Source organism: Lytechinus variegatus, chromosome 18, assembly GCF_018143015.1.
Source record: "Lytechinus variegatus isolate NC3 chromosome 18, Lvar_3.0, whole genome shotgun sequence".
NCBI lineage: Eukaryota > Metazoa > Echinodermata > Echinoidea > Temnopleuroida > Toxopneustidae > Lytechinus > Lytechinus variegatus.
The window spans coordinates 17,113,411-17,129,796 of NC_054757.1; the positions used below are offsets into that span (position 1 = coordinate 17,113,411).

At 37.8% G+C, this 16,386-nt stretch overlaps 1 protein-coding gene across 1 annotated transcript; it reads right to left on the minus strand.

Moving 5' to 3' along the window:
- Positions 1–373: 373 nt before the first annotated feature.
- Positions 374–15,692, minus strand: LOC121431827 (probable vesicular acetylcholine transporter-B). Its single transcript, XM_041629581.1, has 3 exons — positions 15,503–15,692; positions 11,946–12,040; positions 374–5,593 (listed from the first exon to the last, which is right to left on the minus strand). Exon 3 carries the CDS (start codon positions 5,478–5,480, stop codon positions 3,765–3,767), a length of 1,716 nt encoding a protein of 571 aa, XP_041485515.1. The 5' UTR covers positions 5,481–5,593; positions 11,946–12,040; positions 15,503–15,692; the 3' UTR covers positions 374–3,764.
- Positions 15,693–16,386: the final 694 nt, after the last annotated feature.

Below are 16,386 nucleotides of genomic sequence, written 5' to 3' on the forward strand. Positions count from 1 at the left end.
CATAAAATCCAATGAATATACAAATACTAATGCTTGAAATCTACTACCATTTACCAAATAATTACTTTAATTGTAAAATAACACATCATGTAAGAAAATGTATACATTCATATCCAATCGTCGGTCAGATTTATGAAATCTTCTCAATTCTACTGGAATGTACGTTAAATGCATAAATATTACCCAGCCTCTCGGTAATATGTACTTTTGATAAATTCTGGATAAACAAACAAGACCTGATAAAACTGTGGAGATGTATTTTTATGTCCTTAAAAACAAGAGCATAACATTAATAAAAAGAAATAACTAGAATATTTAAACGATAACTTTATTTCACTTAAGTGAAGTTCATATCTTAAAGAGATTGTTTTTGTTAGGAATGTTGAGAAAACTTGCGACTTTGAATACCGCCATCTTACGAACATGGAATGGAATGTTTCTATCAACGCGTTTGAATGGTTAGTAGAATTTCAAATAACCAGCGATTCGTAATTAATCCACACACACATTACAATAACATGGGAGCTTAACCCCTTACCTGCTGAAAAACCTACCTGCGCAAAGCTTACAGGGGGAATACGGGACTCAGAAATCAATGTTTTAATTTGATAACGTTTCACATATTTTGCGGATTATTGCCCCATATTGACATAGAAACAATTGTCTACGATTATCGTCTCTTTGTTCAACCGCTTTTCTATACTCATAATCTATAAAACAGTATCCAAATATGTGTTTATTTCTTTATTTTGAATCTATTAGGATGAAATAGACATCATTGAATCTACTATTCTAAATCGTAATATATATTCTAAAAAAAAAACAAGCGCGTTACTTAGACCCACCTGTTTTGTTTTTGTTTTTGTAACTTGAATTAAGGGTGTTGGAACCATTTAGGTATTATATTCATTTATTTCATACGTCACCAAAATGAAAGCATTATAATAATCAATCACTCTGTTTTAAATATAAAACAAAAAGGTCATACAGTAGCTGCGTATGGAATTATTGATGTAAAATGATGACGTTTAATCTTCAGGAACTAATGCTTCAGCATTGCATTTAAACTAGATAGGGCTCTCTCCCAGATAAGATGAAAAACAAAAACATCTATCGCTATAGCCTTCTAAAGCAGCTCGAGCTAATTAGCCTACTAAATAATTTAATGCGAGCTGAGATCGTCGGCGCGTCTGCAGATCACATACGGGAACACTCTCCCCGGGAAGGGAGATCATAAAGGCTCCTTATCCTGAACAAAACTGACGCAAAAGTCAGTGGAATTCATTTAGAAACCTGGTAAATCACTTACTTAAAGTATATGATCGAGTTTACGATATTACATCAAGATGCTAATGACAAAACCGTCGCAAATGCGTGCGTTTTTGCACGCAATATGAAGGAGGAAAGCGATTCACACGATGTTGTTATGTAGGCAGCGAGGAAAGCACTAATTATATTGGGCAGGTTTCAAAGTCTTTCGCCAACATGTTGGGGGGGGGGGCTTTGCAAAAGGGAAACTGGGTTCAATCATAAATCAGATAATCAAACGCAAGTCCCACAAAAGAGTGCATCTGATTGGTTTAAAATCAAATTGCGTTTGATTTTTTAAATTGCGTTTATTGCATTTTCCCTGCAATGGTACCAGATCTATAGAGTAATCCCATTGGTATCACCAAACCCACTCCACGAACCGATAGCCAATTCCTTCAAATTATTCATCTGTATGATATGTTTCACCATAATATGACACATATAATCAATATAATAATACTACTGGCCAATCAAAATAACATTATACATGACACAATGTTGAAAAAAAAAATCCAATCAAAATCGTTGCTTTTAATTGCGGTTAATGGTATTGATTACGTTTCTAGGTTTTGGCTTTCGTGCCACAAAGAAAAGTTGCCAACGGCAGTCAAAATGCCCCACATTTTCTTCTTTATCTTATTCCAATGATAAACCAGAATATTATTAGAACATTTGTGAACACAGAACAAAAAAAAACGAATTAAAGGATTAACGCTGATTCGGTAACAAAATTTATCAACCTTATCCTACTAACATTTACACATTATAAGTAAACTTTATTTGTTGATAACTAAGGAATTTATATATTCCCCTCCCCATGAAAACATTCATCTTTCAATATAGTGCTTTATGAGATACTGATTTAAACACTGCAAAAACACCGGTGTTAATTTAACACCAGCCTGGTATCTATATCGTCCACACCAGAGAGGTGTTGAAACAACACCAGTTAAGAATCAAACCGATATTGGTTTAACACGTATTGGTGTTGCTTTAATGGCAAATTGGTGTTAGCCTAACGCCAAACTGGTGTTGCTTCACCACCTCTCTGGTTTTGACCAATATAGACACCAGGCTGGTGTTAAATTAACACCGGCATTTTTGCAGTGAACAAATCATGTCATTAAACCGAGTTTCATTCTTTAATAAGGTTTCCAACTCGAATATAATTCACATCATGTACAATAGCTGATGACCAAATAGTTCAAAACATAAACATAAGATAAAAGTGGTGATGATATCAAATTTCTGAAAGATATAAAAGTTCATCTTTACTGATACAGAATTTATGATTTGTATGTACAAAACCGTTGTTACCATTATAACAGACTTAACAGATGTATTCGATTTCCTTGAACCACATTTTCGCATAGCGAGTATAACTTTACAAAAAGTCCGAACACATTTTTCAAATTTTGTTTTTATACCTTTACATCTTTATGGTGGTGAAGATGTGTTCGCCCACTGTAAAAGTGAGCATGCAGGTTGGTTGAGTCAAACAACACCTAATGCTGTGTAAATTTTACGCAATGTTGTGTGACTATAACCAATGACGGTTGCCAATGTGACCCAACTAACATCCATATATTCCCTTTAACCAAATATTGGGCATTTGTTTTTCACGTAACCTTTTTAGAGTGATGTTCATAAGACCTTTCAAAACTGCTTTCGTCTAATTGACGTCCCACAAACCATCTTAGCAATATTCTCTGCATAGCCACGATATAACATGTATATTTGTTAGTCTATCTAACGAATTATCTTTTAATCTTTATAGTTACACAAAGAACCAATATTTGATCTCATTCCAGTGGAATTCAGCGGATTGGAGAGATGATCTCTCGAGTTTTGCTTCTGTAAAAACAGAGCGTATGCCGGCATAAGCCAACCTGTCTGACCGCCATCTTAAGACATGTTAGAGGTAGAACGTGTTTTGTATATAAACTTCGCGAATCAGCCAACATGAGTTTAAATATGGATTCTCTGTATAAAAAAAACGAAGAAAAATGAACAGTCATGGTGGATGATTCGAGGCGTTCGTTTACAAACACGCTTGTAATAGCTGTTTTCTGTCTGCTTGTAATTCTTAGGATACCACGGGCATTTTTTTTCGTCCAGTGAATGGGAGGAACGTTCCCCATGGAGCGGACAATGGCAATCGAACGTGCACAAGAGTCCTTGGCGCCACAGTATACGGAACACAATCCTGACATTTAATTGTACAATGCTGCTCTTCATGTCATTTTTGTACTGCTACTATTTTAGTACTGTCATTCTACAATAATTGCTACTACCACTATCGTTGAAACTTTCGTTATAGGTATGATTTTCTTTCTTGAAATCTAAGAAACATTAAAACATTTGCATCCATACGTGACCAGTTCCTCAATTCTTAAGTATACTCTTCAAATAAATATCAATATAATATATTCGCTTCCTAATATAACTTGGTATTAATCTTCTTGCTCCGATAGGGAGCTGTAATCCAGCTGCCTTGCCACAACTTTATGAACATAGGGATTCTTGGATTTTGCCTTGTTATCTGTCCGCGAGCCGGCAAAGCCGTTCATGTTATCACTCGAGTCAGATTTCTCCACGTTGGTAGGCCCATCAAGTCTTCCATTGCCGAGTTTATCCATGCCGAATGCGTCGTACTGCTTATAGGAAGAGTTAATGCCATCCTTCTGGCTGCGTTTGTATTCGTCTTTGACGCTTTGATAGAGACCTGTGGCCGGTTCTTCTGTGAGAAGAATGGTGTCTTCATGCGATTGTGGTGTCATGTCATAGACCCGGCGAAGGAAAATGAGCAGCGGTACGTAAGCTAATGTGAAGACACCGATGATAATGTTGAGGTTCAGGAAACCGACCCCTTGAACAATCTGACCAGCCAGGATTGGACCAATGGCGTAAGCGAGCGAGTAAGATATATCCGCGATGGCGTAGATGCTTCCGTAGACTGGGTTATGCCGGACGTCCACAAGGTAGCCCAGGATTGGCAGAAGAGCTGTATCAACAAGAGCGATACCGAAGCAGATGCCACACAGAGGAACTATAAGAACTCCAAATGTCTTACAGAATGGGACAATGAAGGTACTGAGTCCTATGATGGCCATGCCAATGGCTGCCATTAGCCATTGGTAATGGGGCGCTCGAGCAGCGAGCTTGACCGTAATGATGACACCAATGACGTGAGGAAAGAAGGCTGGGAGCCAGATGATTCCTGTTTGCCAACTGACTGCCTGCATGGTATCCTCCATCCATAATGCCATGGTAGGTTCTAAAAACGCTAGTGCCACGTTTGACATTGAAAGTGCACCTGCTGCTACCGCTATATACGGATCAATGATAAGTTTATAGATTGGTGTACCTCTTGGCATTTGCCATCTTCTTTCGGAGTAGGGTTTGACCACAAATAGCAGCATAAATCCATCGGATAGTGAGATGAAGGCTAGAATCACGAAGGGTACGACCTTGCCAGCGAATTCGTAGAGAACGCCTCCGAATGGAGGAGCGACGAGACACCCGAAGGAGATGAACGCGAGGGCAATACCCAACGCACGACTTCGCTCATGCTCCGATGTGAACCGATCTGCAATCATGGCAAGACCAGCAGTATCCGCGAAGGCAGAACCAACACCCTGAAGACTTCTTGCGAAGAACAGTACACCGTAACTCTTCCCGAAGGCAAACACCGTAGTTGCAATGAACATTACCACCAATCCTATCATCATGGGTATGTCATATCCAATCTTGTCAATCAACGTTCCAGAGAACGGATTCACGAAAAGCTGGATAATTGCTTTTGAGGCAAAGAGAATACCAATGGCAACATTTTCATTTTTATACTCTACATCAACATCATCTTGGGAAGAGTTGGTAATGTTCGAATATAAGGACGTGTTTGTACCAGGAATGGGCGTCGGTGTTACCGTGTCCCAAGCTCCTATTGACCTCAGAAAATCTGGGATGATGGGAACTATAACCATGTACAACATATTGTCCAGAAGAAGAGCTATGCAGACGATGATGAGGATGAATCGCTTCTGCGTTACCGGATTCGTTATCCTTGTCTTGGCAGTTCCAATGAATTCCGTCATCCGCTCCTTCGTCTCATCAATGTTAAATTGCGGCATTTGCATCTGGGGCATTTGCATCTGTGGCATCTGCATCTTGGCGTACGTCTCTCCTGTCCTTACCGTTGAGAAACCAAGTGATCAGGCAGGAATGTGCTACCCGGAAGTTGGTGAGCAGGTCGACCCCGTGAACAGTGGATATTTAAAACCTGGATGCAGAAAGAAACAAAAAAGAGGAGCCGACGATTAGCCTTCAAGATTTGGAAAGGTTCGAAAAAGCAATAAGTGGGGTTGGCATCCAAGTTTTAATGTTCGCCCGCTCCTCAATTTGAATATTGTCATAATTATGTCGGGCGACAAAATGGAGGGCGGGGATGAAGTACTCTTTCTCGACATGACTGTCTGCTTGAAAGTTTAATTTTTTTCCCCACAAAAATTCTTGCTGAGTGTATGCACATTTTGTCTTTCTTTCCTTTTTATTAGGAGGGGAGGGGCCTTTGGGAATTTTGTCCATCTTTTTTTTCAATCCACTGTTCAACGGGTTCGACCTGCTGAAAGAAACAACTCAGAGTGGCAGACATTTATTCCTTTCTTAGTGAGTTTTAAAGAGCAATGTAATGTATTTTATACTTTTTAATGTGAAAGAAATGTCCTCGATTGAGGTGCAAGATGATGTGATTAACAAATGAATGTGTTCACCCAGTATTGATAAGCAGAATAATGATTGAAGTGATCTAGAAGGTCAGCCACAATGATAATAGAACATTCACGATGAAAGAGAGGAACTATGTGAAAAGTCAAAAGTGATGAGTCGAGCCATTAATGGTACATTTTCAAATCGATGATAACATTGATATATAGCTTGTTCATATAAGTCAGGTATGTGAATGTAAGTGCATCAATCAACAACAACAGCAACATCGAGGCTTCCAAGACGTCCCATAATGCATAATAATGCTGACAGTTACGCCGGTGAAACTGACTCAAACCGACCGGTTGTATGCCATTGGAATTGACGTTATATGTTTGAGCGGTCTGGGGTCGGTTTCGCTAGAACGACTGATACATAATAATTATGCGCTCTACCTCTTCCTGCAAAAAGAGTTAAGCATTAGCTCAGAAAACGATCTATAAAAGTATAGGAACATGGACGAAAATAATCTTCATACTTCAAATAAAATTGTACAAGATAGCAACTGGGGTGTAATTATTGTTGATTGATTATATTTTATGCACACCTATCCTTCTTTATTTTCTTCAATTGTTTATCTTTATGACTTTTACCACTTGATGTAGTGTTTTAGAGGGATGGGGAGGAGCACAGGCCTCATGGCGACTGAAGGTACACCATCGAGTAGCACGGTGGAGTGAAGTGAGATAGAACGGTATGGATCGCGTTTCTTCCACAAGTGGTGTGAAGGACCTGTAGTCACGCGGTGACCAGACACTTGAATGCGCGCTATTCCCGTATCACTATCTCTATTTTCATTACTCGATCCAGTGATGTACAGATGGGGGAGCTTGAGGTCGCTGCCCCTCCCCAAAAAAAAAAAAAAATCAGTACCCCCAAAAAAGAAAGAGAAAAGGAAAGAGACAAGGGCGAAATACAGCATTACCTGTATATTATGTCGACATCTATCACAAAATTTATTTTTTGTAATAAAAATGACGAAATTTTGCTCACTCGCATACATATGTAGCTTGCAGTTTTTAATACATTTTGCCCAGTACACCATTTCTGCCCCCTCTCAAAGTTTTTGGCTCATTACGTCACTGACTCGATCTACAGCATCAGAACGCCGGAGACAAATATGAATATGGACCGATGGATGGGGGAGGGGTGAGTGGGAGATTGATGAGTGAAAGGGAGGAATAACTCAGGAAGCGTTTGTGTATGTGCGTGCGCATAGGTAATTACCACCAACCGTGGACTATATGTTTGACAGAACACTATCAGACCGGGGACGTTTGGTAAAACATGGAATGTATGTTGCATGTTGTGGGTGTGAGTGGGTATGGGTGCAAGGGTAAGCGTCCATGAGAGGGAGGTGGGGTAGGTTACACTGAGATGATAGCAATGACATGTCGATTTTAGAAGCCGTTACACGCTAAAGGGTGGTAAAAGAGAGTGGCACGTCTCCTAGTTTCTCAATCAAGAATTTCAATATCAAATTGTCAACAACAAAATTCTTAATTACCATGGTGCTTACAGCTTGTCATTCTAGATATCACAAAAAAAGTGTTCCTCTGCTTCCTTACCTTTGCCCATTTGTTCGATTTAATTTATGAAAATATCCGGGTAAACCGAAAAGGGTGACGAATTTTATATCTTATTCCAACAGTAGAACCATGGAACTACTAACCTGCATGCAAGTATTATGCCATAAACGCGTCGAACTGATGCTATAGGTTGATACGCTTTTCGCTGTGTTTGATTCCGAACTTTCTTACAACGAAGGATATCATTTTTGGCCTCAAGCGTTCTGAAATGAAGCTGACAGTAAGCGTGTAAAAGGTTTTTCAAAGTGAACCTCACCCCACATCTGATTCTTGCATTGCGGTTCATACGGCAGGGTAAAACAAAAATCAAATTAGCGATGTAATACAACCGTTAATGTTCTCCTCAGATCACAGAGTAAATGTTCAGGAGTGCATGATAGGGGCAAAAGGGGGAACACAAAACTTGGCTTGGTATGAGGAGAGGGTAAAAGGCTCTTGACTTCGTCTTGTTATCAAGAAACCCTTTACCGTGTCTACCATCAAATCCTAGGAAGTGATGTTTACTAAGAATTAAGTGTGACTCAAAGGTACATTTACAGGAATTAAGTGTGACGGAAAGTCATATTTTGTAAGAATCAAGTGTAACCTACACAGTAAAAACAAACATCACGCTTTTTAAGCCTGTGATTCTGACAAGTTTAAACTTCTTTTGATTTTCTTTAAACGTTTTTAACATCTTGTAGAAAAAAATAAACAACTTGTTTGAAATCGTTTAGATTGACCGGCTTAAGCAACCTGCTTGAAATTTTAAACAGCATTTAGTTGTTAACTTTGAGTTTTGTAATGGTAACATTCTTGGATTCTTGGATGTCACTAAGTTGCGGATGTAGACGGTTGCAACTGACGATCGAGTAAAACAGTATATTTGGTCATGGCCTTGGTAAGCGGGGGTACTTAAGCACCTCAAGATTTCCTTGGGCGTCCTGCGTTTAATAATTTCCATAGGCAGCACCCCCTGGAATTCAGGTGGGTTTTAAAAGCTCGGGAAATGTAACCGAAATAACCTATATTTTTTAGTGAAACCTTTTTTTTTTTTTTTGCTTTTTAAATTTTTCGGAACCGAAGGGACCTTCATTTTGTAGTGGAACCCCCCCTTTTTTGCTCGTCAAATTTACATCAGCATTTCTAGTCTTAAAAAAATGTTCCCCGGGCTCTATATTTGGTTCACGGAAGTGACAAACTTTAAGATAAAAGAAAATACGTAACAGATTATAAAAGGTTAAACCATTCAATAAAAAACTACGGAGAGAAAGAGAGAATGGAGAGAGATTAAGAGAGCAAAGGCTTTTAGAAAACCACCACGAAATGTTTAATCACAATCGAATGCTGGCGATGCCTAAAATCGTTTTCGCTCTCGCTAAATGTGTATCTTGCTTCTCAAAATTGATAGGCCGGAATGATCATCATGCATACAATTTTACAAATTCGTTAAGGCACATTCATGTTATTCTATCAATCACCCGACGGGTTTTATTACCTGCAATTCTTGATGCGATTAATCCGAAACTGTCATGTATTCCGGGATAATTAAAATGAAATTTTCACTAAAGATCCAAATCAATCGAACTTCATCCATTTCTACTGTGATAAGTGCCTATTAATTTTAGCAGCACTGGAGGCAACATATGAAGGGATTTATCACAGATCTCTCATTTTCATTAGCGGATATGAAGAAAGGGTGACGGATGAATATTCTCATTTCAAGAAACCACCCGAGAGCTTCGCAGTGATCTAAGAACTTCCTCAATCTCATTCTGCATTCACACCTATAGAACAATGATGGGGGAAACAACCCTTCGATCATCCCAAATTGCTTTAAGAATGCTAGGGAGCCTGTCTGACTGATTGTGCCAATGCCCATTTCATAAAGGACTTGTAACTGTTGTAACTTTGTTATTACGACCACAATGGAAATCTGGATTATGATTGGCTGCTGAGCCCTGTTACCACAGTAGTTTATGGCATTAAGTTTCAACATTTGCAAGTCCTTTACGAAACGGACCCCATATCTTCTATGCATACGTGTGGACATTACATGGTGCAAGTTGGGAACCTCTTGTCTCACACTTTCCAAGATCCAATCCACTACAGGTGAAAAATCATAATAATGTTATTTCCTTTGGACTTGACAACAGAGGGTTGGGGGGGTCAATTTCTTCACATTTTTTTGAGGGGGAGGGGGGTTGAAATCGATCTGCTTTTAGCTGAACATACAAGCCTTATCCGTATACAATTTCGGATCTGGATGGATGGAGAAAGACTACGATAGCCCTTAAAAATGATCGCATCACAAATATTATTTAAGGAGTAATCAGATCAACTACCAACCAATATCAACGATAATGAGATGCCTTATTATCAGACTACGAACGAACTACCTCATGGCATATGATTGACTTACGTGTAAACAACTTTTGAACTTTTTTCTCCTTAATGTTTTTTTTTTATTCTTTGATGATTAATATATGATTTGGCCTTGCATAAATATGTGACTGAAGAAAAGGGAATAGTTAGGGTATAATAGTGCCTTAATCGACTATAAAAGAGAGCAGATAGGGCATTAATAACCATTGTTGCCTTAATCGCCTAGAAAAGACATATATCATGCCGACAAAAACAAAGTCCTTAAGGACTGTCAAGGCTCTCTGTAGTTCCGTTAACATTTTCGGATAAATAAGATCACTACCTATGTATGTGCTTTTTCTTTCATATTTCATGTCAACCTGACATGCTGTTGATAACGCCGTGAATTATGATGTAAGGAATATTTTAAATTGGTACTGAATTGTACTTATCGTCAGAATGATCACAGACAGAGAGTGGCTACGATTTAAAGAAGGCTCGAGCTTTATGCGAATAATTAGATAGTTTTGTTTATAAAAGGGTAGTTCCATTCGCTGTATTATGAGTGCCTTTATATTACAGTATCCCATTAATTCAAGTTGTTTATGTTGATGATTCATTTGACATTCTCATAGTTAGGACACATTTTCCCACTTATTAACAAATATTTTCTTGATATAAAGACATACTTTCTAACCATGTCGAGAAAAATTCGAGATTTCATATTTAGCCCTTCAGTCGTACGTAAGATTATGCACATCTTCATGAATCTCTTCGTGAAACAGAACATTGTTACTTCAGACTGCTAGTAGCTTATAGGAGTCATCGAAATATCATACATTCAAATGATTAATCGCAAAGATGATAGCATTATAAGACTTCCAATGAACCGTCGTGCTCAATTGCCATTCTTTCTAAAGCCAAGGTGATAGTCTTGTAGCAGTGTATAGGCTAACCTGCTTTTGCTTTTGAATAATAAACGTCTACGTTTAACGTCTGACCGACCTCAGGACGTCTGGCCGACCTCAATTAATGAATGATCTACAATACTCAAATACATCATTACCGAATAGGTCATAGCTCTAAACTTGACGGATATTTGGTCTGTAAACGACTAACCATTTGATAATTCACTTCCTTGACTCTGCATAATATCCTTTGAGTCTTGATCGCCATGCGGCGTTCTCAATCCGTAATTAGGTCCTTTGACGAGAACTCATCTATCATATATCGTGCCCACCCAGACCTGAAATCCTACTGCAAAAATAATATCCAGTAAATCATATACAAAGTGGTTAATAACTCATTGCCTCACCAGTCAGGGGTGAGCATGGTAAAAGACATAGGCTGCATATGCCTGTGGAAAATAGTTTCGTGTGATTGTCATCAACAATGGAAATACCTCTCATTAATGTAATATCATCTCTATCACAATAAATTATGACTATTATTGTGAATACCATGCACATCTTCATCTATACCACTATCATCATCATCAGAAATAGCACCAGTGTGTTATGGCCCTCATCATGGACGTTATCGTCATATTATATTGGCCATCTTCGTCATCATTGTCCCAACCGTCGTCATCACCATCATCATCATCACTGTCACCTTCTGTATCATCACAACGACAATCACTATGATAACCACTGCCATCATTCCTGCCATCACCATCGCCATCAGCATCATCCTCAAAATCATGCTCACTATAAACTAATAATAGTTGGTGTCACCAGTACTTTGGTTGGGTATGCCACTCAGAAACTCTGCTATTTGCCTAAGCAACGTAAGAACCATACCATCTACCATATTATCTATGATAATATTTGTATCTTTGGTTAACCATACAGTCTGTATGTGATCAAAAGTTGTAGTGACTGGCACCATGCTCATGAAGTAAAATGGACGATACAGAATAATAAACTTGTTACTCACCAGATTTGTTGCAGTTTCAGTTCTGTATTCCTAACTGAAGAAAATCCTGTTGTATAGAACGCTGTCAGCAAAGGATCCCACTCGGAAGAAGCATTCTAACAGAAATAGAAATAAAAATGAAATCTAATGAATGAAAGAAGATATTTATCGAGTCTATCATAATCACTAATCCCTACTGGAAACACAGTGTGTTCAAAATATATTCACAGTATATTCACTGTGTTGATTTGTAGTATGTTCACATTTTTTTCACAGTATATTCCATGTGTGTTTATAGTGTATTTGCAGTGTGTTCACAACAAATTCACTTTGTGTTGATAGTGTATTCGCAGTGTGTTTACGCATTTTTTCACAGCATATTTACTGTGTGATGATAGTGTATTCACAGTGTGTTCATAGTATGCCCACTTTGTGTTCACAGTATGTTCACAGTGTATTCTCAGAGTGGATGTAATGACGTGATTCACTCATAAAAACAAAATTCATATCTAAAACTGTGGACACTCTTCTAGTCTGAGTTTTCAATTTGTTCTAATAATGTTCTAATAATAAGTGAAAGTTTAATTGACACATTTAAAATTTCAAATATAATATTGTGATGATGATGTGACCAATCTATTTCCCTTTGTAAACTCACTGTGGTGCAAATTTCTGAGTCACTGCGTCTTTTTTTCAACAAACCAATCGATAGGAATTCATCTATATATATTATTCTTCAATAATGTTTTTAGTTGTCACATAATTATATCTAATAATAATTAGTTATAACATTTTGGAGTAGATTCATATCTAACGGAGAAAAGGCGATATATATATATATATATATCTAAATATTGTAAAGAATTGTAAAGAATATTGTATATATATTTATATATCAATGCTTGAATTGTTTACGCCTATATATATGTATATATATATATATATATATATATATATATATATATATATATATATATATATGTATATATATTTAAGAAAGAGCATGGAATGAAAATCGTTTGGAATGGAAGACCCTTAAATATCTGTAAAAGTGACCCATGCACTCTGCTTGTATAGTGAAATAGTCCATATGATGTTTTTGCATTTATTTGAATATATGAACAATTTCGGAGAGAATGATCAGTCACGTACTTCGAAGATATTATCGATTTTGTTGGAGAGTAATATTTTTAACATACTTGGAAAATAACATGCATGTAATGCGCAGTTAACATTAGTTTGTAGCTGCAAACGTCCCAGTCAAGTGGTTTATTCGTGCTGTTTCGAGCAAGTTGCAAAAACGAGTGTGACTTTTCTAAAACAAACTCCATTCATCTCTGACAAACCCTGCATTCTCACCATGTGACGAAAATCAGTCTTTATTATAGTTTGCCCGGGGCAGCCTAAACCGGTATTTTTTTCGATCGATGAATCGATACATCGATTGATAATAAACGGGACAGTAGACAAGTGATGTAAAAAAAAAGTTTCAACCACTAATTGATTTACGCAACGCGCAATCCGCACCTGCAATGTTCTTCAATGCATGCATGGCAGTGCTATCTGAATAACTATCATTAAAGCTATAAACCCTTTAAATGTGAGCGTGATGCAGTCTTGAAAGTTACTAGTAATTGATTACGAAATCGTTCCTGGATTTAATTTGTTGATTTGTGTGTCGTCTGTCATCGGACGGCGTGACGTATCTTAGCCATAAGACGTGATGACCACATTATGAATCATTCAGTGTTCTAATTTGGATGGTGTCTGCGTGAATCATTATTGGAAAAAGAGATAAAATTGCAGTGGTGAAAGTGGTGATGAAGAGAGATCTCGACAAGGTCCCCATGATAAGAGCTATGAACAGGTGGGCATTGATTTAACGTGTGCGGGGATGGCCATTAGCGGTGGCAATGATTGCGAAGACGCACGCCGGCAGTGTCGGGTGGTGGGGTAGTTGTATTGATGGGGTGACCGGGGCGCGCATTCGATACGAAAGCGTCTGTTGTGAACTTTATAAGTGATATTTTAGTGTTAAAACAGACCGAGGATGTTTTCGTTACGTGCATGTCTGCAAAACAGTGATTCATGAGGGGGTGATACGGAAGGATATAATTGAGAAAAAAAAAGAAGAAGTGAAATTTACCCAAAATGCAAAGATACAAGGAAAATAGAAATATGGTAAACTAAGAGAAAAAAAGTAATGGAGAGAGTGGAAAAGGGAGTGGGAGGGAGGTAAGAGGTAGGGAGAAGTAAGGGAAGTAATTCGAATATCGTTCAATTCAAGAGAAGCATTCTTAAACTATACTTTGTCTATTCGGCATTTTCTCCAAGCGTAATTACATCAATTGATTGATCATAAAAACGATAAAGCATTGACATTATTAGAAGGCCACGCATTTCTATTACGTAGTGAATTTAATTATGTAGGTAGAATAATGATTTTCCCGAAGATGAAACACAAACGGTATTTTTTCCAGGGAAGTTCCACCCCCCAAACACACACACATAAATTTATTTCCTCTCTTTTTTTATTCTCCTTTGTCTTTTTACTCAGAAACTATCGACGGATGCTGATTATGCCTATATTTATCCTCGTAAGAAATAAATAAGCATCGTTGACACAATTGCGAACAAATACACAATTTCTTTGCATGTATTATGATATTGTAGAGGGCAAATCGATTTATAAGATGTAACAAACATCATGGCTTTCTTTGAATTTCGCAGAGACGTACTGCCGTAGTTGTCGCCGCCTCTCTATCAATGAATTATTGTACCATTATGTAAATTATAACAGATGCTGAACAATGGAAACAGATCACAAGGTCTGGAGCTGGAAAGAAAAAAAATATGATGATGTAGAAGCCAGAAATTACCAAAAATGATGACTATCCAATACAAATGATAATTAAGGTGATGTTGCTGACGGTAGTGACAACGGTAACAATGGTAATGATGACGAAAATGATGATAATGGTCATGACGTTGACGATGATGATGATGGTGATGATGATGATGATGGTGTGATGGTGATGATGATGTTAGTGATGATGATGGTGATGATGATGATAGTGATGATGATCGTGATGATGATGATGGTGATGATGATGGTGATGGCGATAGTGATGATGATGATGATAATGTTGGAAAGTAGAGATAGTGATGATGACGAGAAATTCTACTCTTATCATGCTGTTAAACTTAACACCATGATTATAGAATGCAAAACGTTTTGGTGAAAAAATCTTCTTATTGGTTCCGAGTCAATATTTTGGACAATATGCACATGCAACAAATAATGAGAGTTGCCTTTTAACGACTGATTAAAAATCTGTGTGTTACAACAATGCCTGTGGGTAAAATAGTCAAATACCAAATCCCGTCGCATCAACATGTGAAAATGAATTTTGTGTTATTCACAAAAGAATAGTGTTTTCCCGTGTGATTCTCTTATTTAGCAAAATTTCTTAAATTTTTTAAAGACATGATTAGATATGATCCAATGATAAGTTTAAGCCACATCTCACTGGTTTACCAAACGACTGGGTGAGAAGAAATATCCATTCTTTTCTTACCTACTAATTTTCTCGCAAATGTTGAAGTGTTTCTTGTACACCATGGGCAAAGCTTCCTCATCGGCTTAACCCTTTTAGATGGCATACAGCATGAAATATTCATATACTTGACATAACCCGTCAATAACACTCTCGCCAATGACTTTCAGGAAATGCCAAGGTCAAATTAATCAATCGCATCAGGCAAATACAATAGATATCGATTGCTCCTACCGTATCCTTCCGCCTCCTCTTATTTTGTGTTCATTCTAGAGAAAAAAGGAACGAAAAACTCCGGTTCACTTATGCAGACTAAAACAGATATTTTCCAGTTTCCGGATGTGACGACATGGAAGCTTACACCTTAATGCATGTCACATCAGCGAAGGGCCCCGTATAACACAAATATTAACGATTAATAGCTAATTTGAAAGAACTATTTTGATTGGATCCTCGTCATCCTTCTAAGCAAAATGCGCATGCAACGACGATCATGATCGGCCGTTTCATTAAGCGATCAATCGCTAATCTTAATCTGTTACGGGGCCCTGAACGCCCCAAAGCTGCTCCATTACTTTCGATCACATACTATCGGTCAGCAGGGGGCTGTATCGTTGATGTGGATGTAGCGTTTTAAATATCTTTTTTTCCCCCCATTTTGATCGAGACGTGTTGCTCATTTTGACGATCAAATGAATCATACATTATTGAAGGGCATTTTGTTTAGCCTCATGGCATTTTTATATCTTAGCGTTTTTTTCGTGCATGCAGAAGAGTATCTTTTTTTGAAATATTGTAATTTGAATTGTCTACGCTTCATAGAAAACGCATATCATTCGATAAACATTTGCCACGGAACGCTAAGAACCGTCTTCTTTTCTTAATTCTGAATAACGTCTCTCCCA